This window comes from Neopsephotus bourkii, unplaced genomic scaffold (assembly GCF_033783945.1).
Source record: "Neopsephotus bourkii isolate Nb327-2 ecotype Australia unplaced genomic scaffold, CSIRO-AGI_Nbou_v1 NB_372, whole genome shotgun sequence".
NCBI lineage: Eukaryota > Metazoa > Chordata > Aves > Psittaciformes > Psittacidae > Neopsephotus > Neopsephotus bourkii.
The window spans coordinates 440,176-459,773 of NW_026900878.1; the positions used below are offsets into that span (position 1 = coordinate 440,176).

At 42.6% G+C, this 19,598-nt stretch overlaps 1 protein-coding gene across 1 annotated transcript in view; it reads right to left on the reverse strand.

Annotated features, from left to right (window-relative positions):
- Nucleotides 1-14,809, reverse strand: part of CLMN (calmin) — a 72,864-nt gene extending 58,055 nt beyond the window's left edge. The window contains exon 1 of the mRNA XM_061348886.1: nt 14,648-14,809. Coding sequence (XP_061204870.1) covers nt 14,648-14,729 — 82 coding nt within the window. The 5' untranslated portion in view covers nt 14,730-14,809. The remainder of the gene's footprint in view (nt 1-14,647) is intronic.
- Nucleotides 14,810-19,598: the final 4,789 nt, after the last annotated feature.

Sequence of the window (19,598 nt, forward strand, 5' to 3'; positions counted from 1 at the left end):
CAGATTTAGCCCCACTGAGCTCAACAGCAAAAAATTCAGTGGGTGCAAAATCAGATCCTAGTTGCAGTCAAAGATATAGGTATGACAAGTATTCAAGTGTAACAGCTTATAGTTACAGAGGCTTGCACATGTGCACAATTTGGTGGGTCTAAGTCATGAACAAAGCATAAAAATACCTTTTGCCATAACCAACTCCTCCTCCATGTCCCCAGTGAACATCCTTGGATCTTCTCATCCCAGCAGGCAAAATCATAGGCTTTCATCTACCTACATGTTCAAATCTCCTATGCACATTCTCCCATTTCAGAAAATGCTGTTCCAGTCAATTCTCTGATCATGTCCTGCTGACCGCCGCCAGCCACTGCTGCTTCTACTCTTTATTAGACAGGACCAGAAGTTAGCCTCAAGGACCTAAGAAAGGCCTCACTATTGCTGTTCCCAATTTGTTACTGAATCCAGTTACAAGTCATTCACTGCATCTGAAGAGAGATGGGACTTGCCTCTAAAGCATGGGGATCAATTGTCTTTCTGCTCTGCCAGCTTGTCCGACTCCAGCCCCTCCAGAGCAGTCTTCTTCTGGTTATCTTGTTGTAACTGTTTTCCACTGCAGCATCATTAGAGAAATCTAACCTTGCATCCCTTTCACAACACATCAGAAAGAATCTCTTTTTAAGCCCTTTCCTCCCCCTTTGGTATTCTTCACTGATGTATCAAAATTATCTTAGAAACTCTTTAATAAAATGCAAATCAGTATCTTCCATAAAGCAGAAGGTTGTAGAAGTAAAACTACTGAAAGTGCAAGAAAACAGAATCTAACCCTTAATCATACTGTGCAAAGTCATACTACATTGATGAACTTACTGAAACAGATTACATTTTTATTGCTAATATGCAATGTCTGTTTCTCAGCATCAAGAATATGAAAAAGCAGAAGAATTTGCAAGGGATGAAGACAAAATAAGACGATTAAAGCTCACTGGGTTTGATGGGAAACCATCAGTACTTGTGAGTATGAATGAAGCTACCAATTATGATAATGAGATAAAGTTTCTGAGCAAGTAAAACATCTTTTTAGTGATACTCCAAATCACATGACAGTGAAGAGATAAGATTGCCCTGCAACACCTTCTATTTAAGAATCGTAACTATAAATCTATAAATCTAAAAGGCCACACAATGAAGGCAGAAGAATTTAAAGAGCAGTTTAAATGTCAGTGGAGAAGTACAATGAAGCTGAGGATCCCCAGACTTAGACCAGACTCAAAACACCAGTGCCCAACTCTGAAGGTAAATAACCTCTATGCCACTTCATAACTGAGATGAAACACAACTGAAACCAAGCTGCAAACCATTCAATGGGCGACCCTCACCTATACTACTTTAAATCTACCTATACCATTAAAACTCTAGAAATGTTACTATCCTTTATACAGTCTCCAATTTAGGTTTTGATATCTAGAAGGAATTTGCAGTTTCCCCAAGACCAGGGGTTTAGAACCCAAATAAACAAATTAAAGCCAAAGCGCGGGAAAGGCAAAGTGAGAACAACCACAAAATGTCACTTAATCTGGTGAGGTCCACCTTTAATAAATTTTGATAGCTCTCACATTGGAAGTAAGGTAAATAAACATTAGCAGGAAGTACTCCTTGGTGTAGTTTCATTTTTTCTGTGACTGGCAGAGAAGTTAGTAAAAGCAGAATGGATCTACTGCAATTGCAGCACAAAGGGCAGTCTTTCACTTCATGCAAAGAATACTAGCACAGATGGTGAATCAACATTTTGCAGGAAAATCCACGTGTTTCCACATTAATGAGACGCGGGCTAGAAGAACACAGTATTATACACTGTCATCATTATGGCAGAAGAGATTTGTTGTCCAAGTTTAGGTATCCAGATGGTACCAAAAATATTCCAAATTTTCTATAAGGTCAAAGCTTTCACTATAATAAAAAAATGGTTTCAGAAAAAATACTTGTTTCTCTGAATATTCCTAGTCCATGTTAAACTGCTGAGTATGCCCTATATCTTGTTCGCAGTGCTTTAACAAGGAGGATATATATACACATTAGCAAACCTCAAAAGGCAGAGCTGGAGAGCAAAAGCACAGGAGAGGGGAGCTGTGCAGAACCATATTCCCAAAGTGCAGAGAAGGAACTGGTAAGCCAAGAGCTATACAGTGCTTCCCTGGTGGACAAACTAGCAAGGTCTTAAAAAACGAAAATGGTCTCTAGTCGCGCAGAATGGCACTGAAGCAACACCAATGAACTACGTGATCTGTGTTCATATATGTGAAAAGAAAGCTCCAAGTTGGAGCAGTGGCTTCTTCTGATTCTGACCAGGTTTAACCCCCTCTCCCTGTAATGGGTAGAGGAGTCAAAGCAATTGGCCTTTATAACGAAGTTCTATTATTAACATACTTTCATTTCTGATAGGGGCCTAAAAACTCTTCATAAAAGCTCACAGTGAAATAATTACTTTCTATTCTGTATTTTCACTTCATCAGAGCAGACTCCCACAGGTTTGACTGTGTTTTTTCAAGGAAATTGTGCAGGCTCTCTTAAAAGGCTTACTTTTAAAAAAGCCTAGAAAATGCCAGGCTAAATTTGACATGCTTTTCCCTATGTTTCAAAGCCAGGGAAGGGTTTTTCTGGAAGAAGATGACACCTTTTCCACTCTAATAGACTGAAAATCTGCTTCAGAAAAATATGGCAGGGGGTAAGAAAGAAAGAAGAAAGGAAGGAACATATTTCTGTAAGAGTATGTGGGTGTCAGGATTCAGTCTTTAATCTGACAGGTATATATCAGCACTTTTCCACAAGCATGAGTGATCTATCTGTTGTTTTCCTCTTTGCATTGCTATAGGTTTGTACTGTTTTCTAATGATAGCCTGTATTTTTAGGTTAGCTTCCTCCCAGTCTCTTTGCCTGCTGTCCAAAAACCTATCAGGTTAACAAAGCATGAAAAATACCTTTCTTCATCAATGCATTTGCCCTTCTAAGTTTCTCAAGCAAATTTGTCTTAAAATTAAAAACTATATTGTCAACCATGCAACTGACAACATGGTCCAGATTGGCAACTAGGGAGCAGGCAGAGGAGGCAGCGGCTCAGCTGATGGATATAAATAGCAAAATCCCAGTCACTAGGATATTACTGTACTTTGGGGTTCCCAAAGAAGCCTTAAGCAATGGATCAGCTCCTACGCACATGCTGATCGCAAGATAGCGCCCGTGCGCACTGGGAAGGCCCTGCTAACAGAAGACTCAAGGCTACTTGAGGAGTTACCAGGTCTCAGCATTTCCCATGCTCCGGTGGGAGAAAAGATTGAGAAAGTGGGGGGAAAGGGCTCAGTAAAGCACCTGTCATCTATTCATTCTTTTACATATTAGTAACTCCTCTCTAAGAATTACGAGACTAAATAGCATACTTCCCTCTGTTCATGCCATGAAGCCAAGCCTAGATGGAGATCAGCAGGCAAATACCAAAGAGCTTGAGAAACTGGGAAAAGAAAACAAAGAAGGAAAGGAGTTTCCCAGGAGCAGGTCAGAATGGCTTATTTATCAAGCTGTAACTCCACAAAACACCGACTTCAACTGGCTTCAAGTCAAGGTAGCTTACAAACTCAGGTATCACAGAGCTTCCATTTATAAACCACATTTCAAGGTGAGGCAATTAACTGCCTCATTCATCTATGACCTTTGCAGAAAAGAAAAACAGAATCCAATTGCTCTCCTATTTCTAATTTGTTTCTGTTAACTTTCTGACTTCCTACTCTTGCAGAACATATAATCACCCAGGCAGCCATCTTTAGGTAGATGCAAAATAAATATGTCTCATCCATGCCCTAAGCAAGATCTCCCTTGGTCTTCCTCTCTACCCCACCAAGCTCTTTCAGACCCCTGCACAAGAGAGACAGGGTTTCAGGACAGTGGATATAGCACTGCTCTCTGTTAAGATAACATTTGGATGATTCTGAGCCCGGGATAAAATTTAATCTGATTCAGTTATGCATGGAAACGAAAAGCTTTTATTAGTATACATTCCTCAAAGAAAACAAATTATAGTTCCTGGAGATGTTAATCATGAATTAACCTCTTCCAGCTTACAGCAGCAAGTTTTCTTCCTTCTCTAGCTCCACTTCATCTCCTTTATAGCAACACATACTAAAACCAAAGCAAACAAAACTCCTGGAACAAACTCAGTGAACTGAAAACATAGTAGAAAGAGGCAGAGCATGCACAGCTGATTTAGATCTTGACTGAGGTAATGCCAAAGCACTTGGGGAGAAAAAAAGGTTTTACCTGAACATGATAAATGGTAACTCATAAAGATGATCAACATGAAACTTCAAAAAATACATCTTCAAAATAGAGACAAATAGAAGCAAGCAGGTTGATTCCATCCCACAAACACTTTGTTCTTGCATTTAAAAAAAACCATCCCTAAGCCAAGCCAAAATGAAATCTGATTGCACTCAGTCAGCCTTCACACCAACTGCTGTGCACTGGGGAGAACACCAACAAGCATGAGCAAACCCATAAGGAAACACCTGCCACCAAACATGAGAACACCACATGCTGAGAAAAAAGATGGGTTCATGTGAATCATCAAGTTGCAAAAGTTTACGACAAAGAGGGCAGCATACACGTATTACAGCTCATGTGAATTGTTGGATGACACTAGCTTTTACTGATCATGCTAGATGGTGAAGGAGAGAAAAGTAAGTTGTGAAGAATTTGGTCAGGTAGTTACAATGGTCAGCTTGAAAAGAGAATACTAAGGTTCAAGTCCTGCTCCACCAAAACTTTCCATGTTCACACACAAAAAAATATGTAACTAGGTTGTCTGGATAACTGCAGAAAAAATCCTCTGGCTTTCATGTGCAACCCTAACACATGGGTGTCATCTAGAGAAATACACCCAAACCATGAGATACTAAAAAATGAGAAATAAAACCCTGTTAGAATGTAGTAAGAACACATTTCAATTTATATGAATCAAATGCAAAACAGTCGCAAGAAAGCCCATATTATCAGTGTGCATCATATTATATGGGCATCAGTACTATCCAAGTACCAGAACTCAAGCTTGGACCCTCTGTGTAAAACCACAGCTATTAAATGCTACTTCACAACTGTAACAGCCCCATCCTTCTGTGAGGATGCAACATGTGAGAACACACATGTGTAGCAGGACCAGCAAGCCAAAATGAAGTGGGTAGCCCATGTCAATCTTTCTCATGTGGACATCATGCTAGCACATTACGCTGTGTTTTCCATGCACCTCCTGTGTTTAGCCTCCAAATCTGATTATTAGTGTGACAAACGAAACAAGCAGAAACTTTGGCTCGAACAGCCCAAACTACAGGATCTCTGTGGTCAGTCACTCTTCCTAAGTTTTGGCTCATTAGTGAAATGGGAATGTAAGAGTTCAAGTGAACATTCAGTTCATAATTGCCTGAATGACAAAGCTGTCTATTGGCTTGAATGACGCAACATAGGGGTCTCATCTGAGCCTGTTGTAGGCATCCAGACCATCTCTGCAACTGGCTTTTGTAATCAGTCTCAAATTAAAAGTGAAGAACTGAATACGCATGAAAAAAATTGTAAACCTACGTTAAAAAAAAAAAAAAAGAAAAAAAAAATCTGTAGAGCCATGTGTGGAATAGGCAATAAAACCATGTTTAGATCTTCTCCAAAATTAAAGGAAGTCAAGGACTTGAAAGGTACCCAAGATCTGACTGGTTGAAACAAAATCTGAATATAACTTGCTTCATCGATTTAGTTTCCAAACAGCCTCGGGAGACAGATGGGCATCAGCTTTCCAGCCCTCCCCCCCCCCCCCCAAGCTACATCTGGATCTCTCAGCACCTGAGGATGGCTCCTCTCAATGATATCTGGGACTGGACAGGAAGCATCTGCTGTCCTTCTCCTGCAGACACAGGCTACCATCAACAGGGGCACAGCCACTTCCCAACTTCAGAGTAGTCACACTGGTACGACTCCAGGTTCTTATATTAAAATAAACTCATGATGAGTTATACTGTCAGCTGCAGCATTACAGATGAAGGACTTTACTCTGTCCCTTAGCTGTATAAACAATGAAAATATGGTGCTTCCTCTCTATACACACAGTTTTTTGAGACAAATACCATATCTTCTTTGATCCTTCTGATAAACACACAATGTTTTAAAGTTTTTAAAGGTCAGCATTCAATACATCAGAAAGACCCTCTACTTTCAAAAGAAGAAATGCATCTTAGGCAGCAAAAATCCGTATTCTGTCATCTTCCAGTCAAGGTCAATAATTATATTAACTTCCGTAAGAAGCTTGAGCATAAGTCCTTTTTAACCAACACTGGGTTTCTTAACAACTTTTTTGTTTATAATAGGCAGAAATGGAAAAACCCACACAAGAGTTCCTGTAACTTCAAACCACTTCTTGCCCTGTACCCAGGGAGATCTTTAAAAGAAAACAAAAAATTAAAAAAAAACCAACACCCTGAGAGTAACAGGAACTAAATGTTGTTCATGTGCATTAATCACCAAGGCCAGGAAGTCCCCTACCTGGTGTGGAACTTAGAACAAGGACAGTGACCAAATGCCTTCCAGCTACTCTGAACAGTAACTGCTGGAATTGCTCAGGATTTGTACCAGAAATAGGACTGCTGAGTCCCTTGTCAAAAAGGGAAAATCAGTTCAAATTCTGTTTGAAAGCTCATCTTCTATTCTGGGCAGGATTTTTTATGATTAACCAATTTTAAGTGTCATATGAAGGTCTGGCCGCAGTCTCTCCTGCACCATCATTAGGTTTCTGATGATTTTCTCTCTTCCCTATTTGACTACTTCTGTTTGTTTTGTTACTCTCCCTGAGTAAACAGCCCAGACAGATTTATGTTTCTTTCCTTACACACATCACAGACAATAAGTCTGAAGTGGACATTTCATACTATGTTACTTATAAATACTATATTAAGTTATAACTACAGTTCACGTTTATCATGCACACCAGTAAGAAACAGTTTTAATCACGTACGAGTCCAGATGCAGTCATATAAAGGATCAGTTTTTAATGAAGTTATCATCGTTGGCATTGCTTTCATTTGTCTTAATACCAGGATTCTCTTGCCCTTCCCATTTTTCACTGAGCCACAAGAAGCATAACCAGCTCTTAGATGTGAACTACACCGACTGCATGTGCAAAACACCTACTGGTATACATTAGGGGGTTCTTTGCAAACACTAAACCAAAATGGCAAAGTACTGTCTGACCATCAGCGCACAACAGAAAGACAACCCATACACATAACCAGTCCCAGGTGCTTTGGTTGTAATTCAGAGCTTCAGCTGGAGTTCTGTGAAACAAATAGTTCAGGCTGTGATATGACTCCAAAAGCATATGACTAGCACATGGCTGCTGACCACTGAGGTGGTTATTGTACTGTTATTTGGGTTTCTTGAAGAAAACACAGGAAAAATTTTTATCTGGAAGAATAAAAATTTAGCTTACCATAAGCACTGGAGAGCTAGGAGACAATTGCATGATTCGAACACATCTGAGGCCTTTCACAGATTTCAGAAGTGCTAACAAGTGAATTACCCTAAGGAACAGATCCAAAACAATAAGACCTGCCACATTATCATTGACAGCAACTGTAAACTGGACAGTGATGGTGGGAGATGCATGTAGGCAATTTGAGGTTTATTTGAAGTTAATTTTCTCCCCTATCTTCTTCCTGGTGGAACATAAAATATTTTCTTCTAAGGACTCTTTGTTAACCTGGAGACTGCAACTGCTGAGCCAGTGAACAACAGCCACCTGGGAGAGCTGTTCCTCAGGTGCAACACCTAAATGTGAGCTTCCATGTAAATCTGGCTAAAACATGGAGCACCCACCCTGGGGTCCCAGTATAAGAAAAGGAGGGCCATGGCAGTCACTGTGATGGTGGTTAATTAGACACTTGAAACTCATTTCACAACCAACTAAGTCTCTAACTCAACTCAAAAGTGAAAAGGAAAACTGAGAAGCCCAGTTGTCCAAAAAGCCACAAACCCACCAGTAACTTTTAAGATGCTACAGCATATTTTTTAATACATATCTGGAATAGTGGAAAATAATTAATAGAATCCCTCAAAGTATTACACTGTTTCAACAAATATTTATTGAATGATGGCATCAAATTAAGTAATGGGCATAGATATTTGAGTTGTCTTTTAAGTGTTTTTGATAACAGCTTTTCAGATCAAGTTGGATTTCTCATTTTGTAAAAAATAAAATAAAAAATTAAAAAAACCCTCTCTGTTTGGAACTTACATATTCACAGGCATTCTCTCTCTAGATATCCAGGCTGTTGCTACTACTTAGAAAATGCCGACTCAAGCTTGTGTTCATGGCTATAAAGCCTCAAACTACAGCTAAAACACAGCTCAGCTGTTTGCACAGAAATATGCAGCGATTACAATGAAGTAAAATTCATCCTGCAATCCTCCACCTACAGTCCCCGTATTTAACTAGCGTACAGACATAAAAATAGAACAGCAGGTAAAGAGACATGTAGAAAAAAACACTTATTTCTTACAAGATGCTGTGAAGCCCTTCACCACTCCAGCAGTGACACAAATATGACTGCTTATCTGGTAATTTCTTCTCCTGAGTATGTAATTTTAAGAATCTTTCTTACTTCTAGATGGCAAGACAGGTAATATTTCACTCTTTCCCTTTAGACATATGCCCTGAACAATTATCCTATAATAACAGTGAGTTTAAACAGCACAGGACATAAACAAATAATGTTTAAACGAACACTGGCAAGCTAAAATATCCAAGGTTGCTTCTTCTAGTCCAATAGAAATGTCTTTAAAGTGGAGAAGGGAAATGAAGTCATCCCTTTGTAGTATTTTCAAAGTAAATGCTACGCATACTTCAGGATTTAAGTGACATAACCATGAAATTGTATTTTGGAGAAATAAAATGGTTTAAATTTCTGTCCAAGCTGGAAAAAAAAAACAAAAACAAAAAACAAGCAGAAGAAACTATGATAAGTATATCATATTTTTAAATTGGTGCTAGTTTTAGCACAGTGTTTTGAAACTCATTTTTAAACTAATGCCACCCAACCTCAGGCAAGTAGTACGGTCTGAGATGTCACCAGCTACCCAAACACCGAGGCTGGTCAGTGCTTGAGCAACAGCTCACCAAGGAGAGACAGAGAAGGTGATGTTGGCAACTGACAGCTGACCAACCCCATGCCTCAATCCAGGTCCATGCTTGGATGCCAAACACAGTCTCTCATACGATGAAGAGTTAATATATGGGTGTAAGAGTTCACTTGACTGCAGAACTACCAGGGATGATTTGAATTTAGCATAATATCACCGATGCAATGGGACAGAGAGCCCAGACTTCTAATTTGTCAGAGAAATTAGCCATTGACCTTATTACAATTGCATGCTGAAACATGCAATCTGTACTTTGCCTTACCTCTCACTACTTCTTTATTTCACTGCCAGGTTTTCCTATTTCAGGAGCAGGTGAGTTTTCCTTCCATACCTGACAAACACTGTCAGGTATGAGAGTGCACTCACAAAGACCATCCCCACCACAAGATTTATGTTTCCAGCATTATGTTTGGCTCTTTATACCCAGATTTGAATCTTTATTTGGGGGATTGCATTTGTAACTTTCAGGGTTAGGGTTAGGGTTAGGGGTTTGTCTAAGGTTCTCCAGGCAATTTAATCTTTCCAAATATCACCCTAATCTACAAAGAGCTCCACTGAAATGAACACATCTACAGGCAGAACAAAACCCTGCTGAATATTGCAACAAGTTACAAAGGAGTTAAAGTAATGAACAGTTACAGCACCTTACTTTTGTCAGAAGGAACGGATACATTAACAAAGGTGTCCATCTATTAGTAAGATTTCCATGTGTTTGAAAGTCATGTCAGACTATAGCAAACAGCTGAATGCTGCTGTATCTTGTAATTTAAGAAAAATACTACTCTCTGTAGTTAAGTACAAAAGTCTTAAGAATTGTGCTTCATACATAAATGGATAAACAAAAATACAGAGAGAAACAAGACTGACTATAGCACCTGCCTTTGGCTGCCCATCAGAGATGCCTAAGCCCCCAAAAGTAAAGATATCTAGCTACTTTCACAGCCAGAGTTAACTTTCATGAATTAAGCATATGTATTACCTCTTAAGACAAAGGCTTTGGGACCTGACACAAACCTCAGCTTCCTTTGAGATATCAATGACAAGTACAGTTACTGCTGTCCAAAGCTTATAAAACCTAGATCTTAATGATCCAAACAGGAAGACAGGCAAAATCAGAGTGCTGGGAGATTATGACTGATTCACCCAAACGTACAAACTTAGGCAAGGACGGGGAACCAGTGCGGCTGGTGCTGGTCAATTTATTTCTTCCAGCCTGTCACTTCTTTTGGGAGGCATTATTTTCAACTACACAATATATTCCCCTGCAGCCCCCCAAATATGCTTGAAGGCCATGCAACCCTCATCAGAGGAAGCCTGAGGCTCAGGAAAGTATTTAAACCAACTGAAATCAAGGAATAAACATTGATGTATTTCTGTGGTTTCTGGATCAAACTCTGAGTAGCAAAACAACAAGGAGCAGGACTTTAGGCTCTTTGTCTGGTCCTCTGATAGAAGAATAGTAGAGTTCTACACACCCAGCCCATGTATTCTATTGTAATATACAAAATGAACATTCAAACCGTAATTACTTTTAAATGGTGGTAACAGCACTTGTTTGCCAGAGATGGACAAAACATCTGATTGCACAAGTATTCATCTCCACATATTTCTTTCCCAGGAAAGCAAGGAAAGATATGTACTATAAACATACATTCAGACTATTGCAAAGCACAGGACCAAAATATCGGAAAGAAAATGACTCCTGCTGAGGATGTTGCCTCTTCTAGTAAGCACAATCCATCACATAAGGGAGTGTATTTTTGATGATCCTAAATCAAGCTTCCAGTAGGGAAGGTTTTAAAATATTTTTGCGTTGTAACAAAATGTTCCCACTGGTGTTGTAATGAAAGAAAGAGAAAAAAACCCAATCTCCTGACAGGAAATTAATAATTGAGCATTCCAATGCTTGATGATGTGCTCCTACATTGTGCAGAGGCTTTCCATTTTTCTCTTTCAGAAAAAAAAAAGAGCACAAGAATATCAGTTTATTAAATCCATTTAGAAACTGAACAGGCCTGGAGTAAGCAACTTGGTCTGTGCATGACCATAGTTGATGTTTATTCCCTCTTTACACACCCCTCTCCTCCATCAGATTGTCACTTTTTGTTCTGCTCTCTGAAATTACCTCTGTCAAGAACTGAAGCAGTGTGCCTGGCTTTTAGCATCACTTACCTGCAACAGCTTTGAACTATCACTTCCTCCATTGGAAAAATAAAGTGGAAAATCTTAGACCTTGATGGAAAGGGAAAATAAAAGCCCCATCATCATATGCCTATGCCTAAATATGAAAACGTAATTCCATTTTTTAAACCATCCCCCCCCCCCCCCCCCCCCCCCCAAGTCTAGTCCATTTGGCAAATCTCACCCCTGGCTGTCAGTTCTAGTCTCCCTGTAAAAAAGCTGAAAACCCTACACATGCCATAATTTCTCTCATTGTCTACACGACAGAATATACAGCTCCTGAAGCTACTTCTACACCAAGCACATGTACATAGAACATCTCAATTTGGTGGGATCATAACATTGCAAAAACATTCTCATGAGAGCAAATACTTCCCAGTAACTGGAATCCTGGATCCTTCCTGGATGTGGAACTACCAAACGAGAGAGGGAATATGCAACAGACTGAAACAGCATATGCCATCTTCAAATAGTATTTTACATCAGCAGTGCTTTACAGCTTAGCTAAGGCATAATGAAGAATTTTTTAAGAGAAATGAATAATTTTAGCTTTTAAAAAAGAAGGCGGAAAGGGTATGGAAAACTGCTGCAGCAGATGGCTGTATGATGCCTGCAGAAACTTTCAGACCAGCTAGGCTGCTCAGATGCTACTGGTACAGTTACTTATGGTCATTACCAGTTGGATTCATCTCCCTGGGCTCTTCCATCAGCTGCTGGGCAGGACGGCTCAGATGCAGCATGAACGTAATGACTCTTGCTTTCCAGACCTGAAAGACCTTATATTTGACTGGTTCCGAGTATCAGCAGAAGTCTCCATCTCTGCACAAATACATTCCATGCATTACTCATATCCACAAATATTTAACTGCTGCCTCCTGTCCTCTCCTTACAATATACTCCCTCCTGGGTCTATATTTGCATCATGGGGTTCCCAGAGACCAGGAACCACATTCACATATGAAAAATGTCCCATTGCAAGGGAGTGTTCTGGAATAAGACAAACCATACTCTAAACACAGCTGGCCTTTACAGAGAGCACTGAAGGAGCAAGAGACACTGAAGCTGACAGGGAGCCTCCCTACCCAAGGTCTTGTGTGACCCTGATCAGCAGGGCCCTGCAACAGCTCTAATAGTGCTGCTGGAACCTCTGCATGATCCTCAGCTAGTTTTTCATCCTAGAATCGTGACTTTCTAGCACATCAAACCTGTTATTCACTCTACAGCTGATAGGCTATGATACTAGCGGTGATTCAGATCTCATTGTTTTGAGAGAATGAATTTTGAATTATAAAGCAGAAGTTTAATTACTACATATGAGCATAGAGCATATGCTGCCATTTTGCAAGAAAGTATCCTGACGAGAAGCACTGTGGCTTGCCACTGAGCTCCTGCGTAACAAAATTCACACTCTTCGAGTATCAGACTCACCATCTGTAAAATGTTTTTCATCTCCAGAAGATAATGTGTTACAAATCATGTACACTGTACGTGACAGATATTATCATTTGCTTTGGAGCAGCATCCCAGAACACCTTTTCTCCCTTATAAGAGCCCACATGGGGCATAAAACTTCTTTAAACGCTATTTAGTAGTTCAAGCAAGGTGACAACTAAACTCTCTCATATAGTAAGAGGGGAACAGGAGTGTTTTTTTCCATTAACATGTTATTCAAAGGAATCTGCCCTGTAAGATGACATTCTCCTACAGAACTACAGGAATTTTAGATAAGGCTGTGTGCATCTGTACAAATGCATTCTAAGTTCCAGAAAGGAAATGAGTTTCACTCCTTCTTACACAAATGGCTGAGTCAAAGCCAAAACTTTTTTGTAAGAACAGATTTCTTCTCCATTCCTTCTCAAAAAGTGCCCATGAATTAAGAATTAAACCAGGTTCAACTGGTACAGCTTGGAGCACCAAGAAAACGAGAGACAGACCATCCCTGCTGCCACAGAGAACCAAAAAAGAACCAGCAGTCAGAAATGTAGAATTACACTGTAATGAGACTGACAAAACCTGAGGGAGTTCAACCTGGAATCAGCAGCCCTGGCAGTACTCAAAATCTGAATTTCAGTGGTTATGGTCAAAATACTGTTGAGTGCACCCATCAGCAGTTACGGCATTGATACAACATCAGAGATGACAGAATGGCTAATTGGAGTCTCTTTTCTGATAAATTATACATCTGCTATAATCAAGCTAAACCAAAACTAATTTCCAGCAACTCCACTGCCTCTGCCAGTAGACGGTGCCTTAATATCATTATGCATAAACAGGAAGAGATAACGACCTGTAATTCAAGTCTATTATTTTATGGAACATGAAGATACATTGCAGTATAGTGTGAGCTGTTGATTGAGATTGGTATGTTACATTAAACCAATCATTCTCCCATAAACCACTGCTGCTGTTTCTTCTTTCATCGATTCTTGCTGTCTTGCCAATCACGAAGAGTCAGCTCCTGAGGGGCAAACGTAACTTTGGAGGAACTACCACACTGATATCGAACTACATTCAAAGCTAGGTATTAGCATCCTTTCCACTAACACAGCTTGTGGCACAATAGGGAAGCATCTCATAAATGATTTATCCATAAACTCTGCCCATGTTTATTCAACAGTAGCTTACGGGAGGTACATGAAATTAAATACACAGATTGCCGTCGCCTTCCCGTCAGATTGCGCCGACATGGACCAAGACCCGCATCCTGACTGTGGCCGAGTGCCTCCACATCTCCCGGGCGAAGTGGGCTCTGCCCCCTGCTCCCGAGCGCCTTTGCCAGGCTCCAGAAGGAAGAACGGGCAGAGGAAGTGCGGTCCCCAGCACCGCTCCATTCGCTCTGCACCCCTCTGCCAGCGCGGTCCCCCCAAGAGGGAGCGAGGTGAGAGGAGCCTACGCTCCCCAACGGCCCTCAGCAGGCGGCGGTGGGTGGCGGTGGGTGGGCCCCGGGGCGGGGACAGGTGCTGTACCGCGCCGCATCCCCAGCGCCCGCGGAGACCCGCGCCCCGTCCCTCCGGCGGGTCCCGGTGCCGCTCGCCCCAGCGCGGGGGTCTTCGTGGGCTGTGCGGGCCCGGCGCCGCGCACGGGGGAAACTTTGGCCCCGCCGTTCTCCTCCTCCAGCCCCGCACCGCCCACGTCGGGGGGCCGGGAGCCCTCGGCAGGGCACTGGGGGAGACGGGGGAGGGAGGCTGGGGAGATGGAGAAGAAGGAGCGCGGGGAGGAGGGAGGGGTTTCTCCGGGAGTGTCGGTTTACCTTGGAGGTTCTGCACTCGGATGTCGCTGATGTGCCCGATGAGCTCCTCACGCTGGAACCAGTCCCACTCCTGCCCGGCCATGGAGACGCGAGGCCGGGCTGAAGTGGGACGGCAGGAGCCAGCGGCACCGGCTCCGCCGCCTTCACCGGCACCGACGGCGGGCACGGGAGGGGGGGGGGGGCGGCTCCTCTTCGCCCCGCCCCGAGGCCCTCCCCTCCTGCCCGCGTTCCTCCCGCTTTCCCTCCCTCCGGCCGCCCGGCGGGGGGCGGAGAAGAGCTGGGGTGGGGTGTGGCGGGCGGAGCGGGGCGCGGCGCGGTGTGAGTGTGGCCGTGCCTCGCCATGGGTAGCTGCGCGCCGACCACCCCTTTGCCCTCCCAGCCGGCGTTGGCGAGGCTCGCGCACCGTCTCCCGCCTCACCGGCCGCCCCCCCCACCCGGGCGCAGCCGTGTCCGGGCCCGGCCTTGCTGTAGCCCCCCACGACCGCCGGCCTCTCGCCCCATCCGTCCCGCACACGGCCTGTTGGCACTGTGGGTAAATACGTTTTTCTTGCTGAAGCAGCAGGGGGGCTGCGAACAGTACCCAGGTCCTGCCCGCTTTCCCTTGCCGCGCCTGTACCGGGAGAAGTGTCATCCTCGGAATAAATGTCATGCATCCACGGCAGAAATGAAAAAAGAAAGTACAAACAGAAAAGGGGTTTTCCTAGTGGAGATTAAATAAGCACTACTGTTCATTAAAAGGGCTAATGTGCTGTTCGCATACTCATATAGCCTGCTAGTAGGTTTAGGCTGTCACATTTCCTTTCTGATGGATTTTCACATCAATTATCTTTGTTTACGCAGTTTGCCATCAAAATTGGACAGTGGTTGTTATCAAGGCTCTTCAGTATCACTAATACCTATGCCCTACAAACTTGGTCAACAGCATGAGCATTTTCATCACATGCAAGGCATTTCATGACAGTGTACCACTAGTTGTACTTTTGTACCTATTTTCTTTTCAAACCATGAAGACTGTATAATGTAAACAGCAAATTTTAACACAATCCAGTCAGACTAGTATAGCATCATTAGTTAGACTAGCAAAACACACAAGCCGAGATCTACAAAGTTACATATAAACAAAGTGGGATCTAGAAATTGGGGCTCTTTCAAGTTGGAAGTGTTTATGTTACCCCAAGTAAACACACAACTAGTTGTTTCACCCAGCTCAGGAACTCTTCCCACAGCCCACACTGATGAATCTCTATTACATCTCAGAATCAAATGGAGTCATCCATAAAGCATCTCACAGGTGAGCAAATATGTCAGCACTATAACAGGCACCAGTCAACTGTCCTAAAATTTGATCACCAAGAGCTGGGGTGGCGGGTGTGTCTTCAACCTGTTTACATATGAAAGCTCAAAAGTTTTGCACAAAGGTGAGGACACCATATAAATCTAAGAATACCGTGCTGGAGAGTTTATAAACCTGAATGCAAAGAGCAGAAGCAGAAGCTTGTGAAAAGGAAAAAAAACAAAACATCTAAATTGAGGCAGCATTGGCACAAATCACAGTGCTGCACTTTTTGTTTTGCACTGGGAGGACATGTTATCCAAGTGGGATGAATGCATCAGTACTGTGTTTAGAGGTGAAAGTGGAAACTGAGCTGGTGTGGCTGTGGGGAAAGCACATGAAAGACTTCTCAGCATCAGTGAAATACTGTCCGCAAGGGGTGGCTGGAGGTCCCTAGTCCACGCTGCTGCTGCCAGTGCTGAATGGGGACAGCCAAGGCTTTATCCCAACATATGTGGGCATCCTCCAGCACCCGGGGTTGCATGAGGTCTCTAGATAGCCTGTTCCAGTCTGCAGTGTCCTGCTCCTGAGACCTCCCTGTGGCCGCTTACTATGCTCAGTGTGTCAGCTGGAGAAAGGGAGTTGGTATGAGACGAAAGTGAATGAACAAGGAGAAGTGGAACAGACTGCAAACTTCCACAGCAGAATCACAGAACTGTTTAGGTTGGAAAAGACCTTTAAGACCATCAAGTCCAACTGTAAACCCAACAGTGCCAAGTCCACCACTAATTTATGTCCCTAAGTGCTACATCTACACGTCTTTTAAATACCTCCAGGGATGGTGACTCACCACTTCCCTGGGCAGCCTGTTCCAACGCTCAATAACCCTTTCAGTGAAGAAACTTTTCCTAATATGCAAACTAAACCTCCCCTGGTGCTACTTGAAGCTGTTTCCTCTCCTCCTGTCACTTGTTGCTTAGGAGAAGAGACCAACACTCACCTTACTGCAACCTCCTTTCAGGTAGTTACAGAGAACAATAAGATCTCCTCTGAGCCTCCTTTTCTCCAGGCTAAATAACCCCAGTTACCTCAGGTGTTCCTCATGAGAATTGTGCTCCAGACCCTTCACCAGCTTCATTGCCCTTCTCTGAATGCTCCAGCATCTCAATGTCTCTCTTATAGTGAGGGGCCCAAAACTAAACACAGTGTTCAAGGTGTGGCCTCACCAGTGCTGAGTACAGGGGGATGATAATTTCCTTAGTCCTGCTGGCCACACTATTGCTGATAGAGAAGGTGGACACTGAGGCGCAGCAGAAGGAGCAAAGGTCAGAGGAAGCAATCCATTAGCTCCCCGCTGCCAGCCCCACCTGATGTGTGATGTTACAGCTGTGATTCACTGCTCTCTCATATCTTCCTGGGGCTAATTACTGCCTTCACCCTGTCCCTGCCCCTGTGTGAGAGCTGCCCAGCTCCGCTGTCATGTGGCAGAGTGTGCCTCTGACATCTCCAGGCCTGCCGGGTATAGCTGCATTTGACCTGCACAGTCTGGCTCTCAGAGTCAGGTTGGGTTTAAGATGTAAATTATTAACAGTGTGGGCACAGGGAAGTTAAAACTTCTGCTTAGGGAGAGGAGAAAGACATTAAAACTTTCTTACCTGGAAGAGCATCTGCTCTGTGCAGCCTCATCCTCTGAAGGCAGAATGGGCCTGGCTAGTGTGGCTGAGCAGGCAGCACAGGCTGGGACTGCCAGCTCTTCCTGCACAGATGGGAGGCCAGAGCAACAGGGCAGTTTGCCCTTCTCCTGCCAATGAGTCAGGACCTCAGCCTTGGTCAGGGGTATAGGCCTACCTGGAAAGTTTGGCCACTCCAGTTCCTTGCCCCACACATCAATAAAAGCTGCACTGATCTCATCTTACATTAATACACTGGCACATGAGCTACTGTGAATGAAAACTCTGGTCCAGTTTCACTTAGTAGATGTGCAGCTCTGTCCAGGGAGGCAGCAGCCGTGTTACCTGCATTTGTCCATCCAAGGCTTCCAGATAGGTCTTCAGCACCTTCCCCAAAACAACTTTGCAGTTAGCAGATCTCTGAGCTGATCATAAAAAAATTGCAATATATGCGGAGCTAAGTGCTCCCAAATGAAAAGCTGAGACTCTAAAACTGTAAGCACACTAGAAAAATTGTAAGATCAAAAGGGGCATCCTTTATAAAACATTTTTCTTTAAGTTTTTACATTCTTCCCTGCAACCATGTGGTCTGTGAATCAGCTCAAGAAGGAACTATGAAATCTGAGATTCTTACATAAAGCCAGAACTCCAAACCTTATGTACTTGGCATAAAATCTGTAAATGGTTGTGGGAAACTACCTGTGAAAATACTGTATGCCTTCTAAGAAGTAACTGATTGATACAGTGAGGACTAAAGAACGTCCCTTAAATAAAAAGTGATTTCTGATTTTATTATTAAAGTCCACTTGCTTTTTCATATTTAAGGACAATTCTGTAACTGAAAAAACAGGTTACATTTAATTAAGTCCCTTGGCTCAGTGAGACTTGTTACTTAGGGCAACACTGTAAACACTTGGCAGAGACTCTGAACTATAATAACAGGTTTATTAAAAAAAGATTTTGGTCACATAGGAGAAGGAGGGAGTCTAATAGAAAGTTCATGGGGAACTTACCACTGTTCTACATCTCCTTCATCTCTTTCCTTTATAGTGTACATAGGATGAAAATATTAAAAAGCTTTCAGTTTACCGTCCGTTGAGTGAGTGATTTAATGAGTTGAATTCTCATTTTGAGAAGAAAACATATACTTAAAGATTGCCTGATAGTCGCAAAAAAACCCTCAACTCCTGTATCTAGACTTTGTGCCTGTCCAGACGGACAATACCATGTGGCAAGGGAAGTTGTCTGACACAAAGGAAGCTATTAATGGAATTAAGGAATATATTTATGCCATTGTGGCTAAATTGCTTTGGCTTTATAAGCAGAGTTTCCCATATGAACAGTCATTCCAGGAGTGGATTATTTTCTGGCTTTGTTTAAATCAGTTCCAGATTGCAGAAAAAGCAGAAAAAGATGTTGTCTGTCTTGCAATAGGTATGCCTATATGAGCACATTGTGTGTATTCAACCCAAACCAGTGTTTCTGTAAACACTGTTTAAGTGGTGGGCATTTGGATCCTGCCCCTACACTGTCATAGCCCTGGAGTCTTTGCATGGTCTTGTGGCTCATTGAAGGGGCTACAGAGAAGGTGAATCTCACTCAATTTTTAATCTGTTTAGATTTTCTCAAGTCTTCCTGGAAGACAACTGAAAACAAAGGCTTTCTTACCCTATAACTGAATGAGGAAAGGGAGGAAAGTTGAAGTCTGTAACACAGGAAAGTAATCCAAGTTCATATTTAATTCATATTTTACAGTTACAGATACAGCCTGACCTGAATGGTGACTCCATTTCAAGGCAATAATCATGCCACCATAGGTCTCATCAACTCTTCATTTCCCTTGTTTAGACCGTATCTGAACCATGAAGGAGTGCCAACCGTGAGAAAAGACTCATTAGCTGTGCCAGATGCATAGCTACGTGAAGGTTTTGTTTCTGTTACCCTGTCTGACAGCAGCCACCCCTTAGTCTGGCTCGTCTGCCCACACACATGTAAACAATGGGAGGGG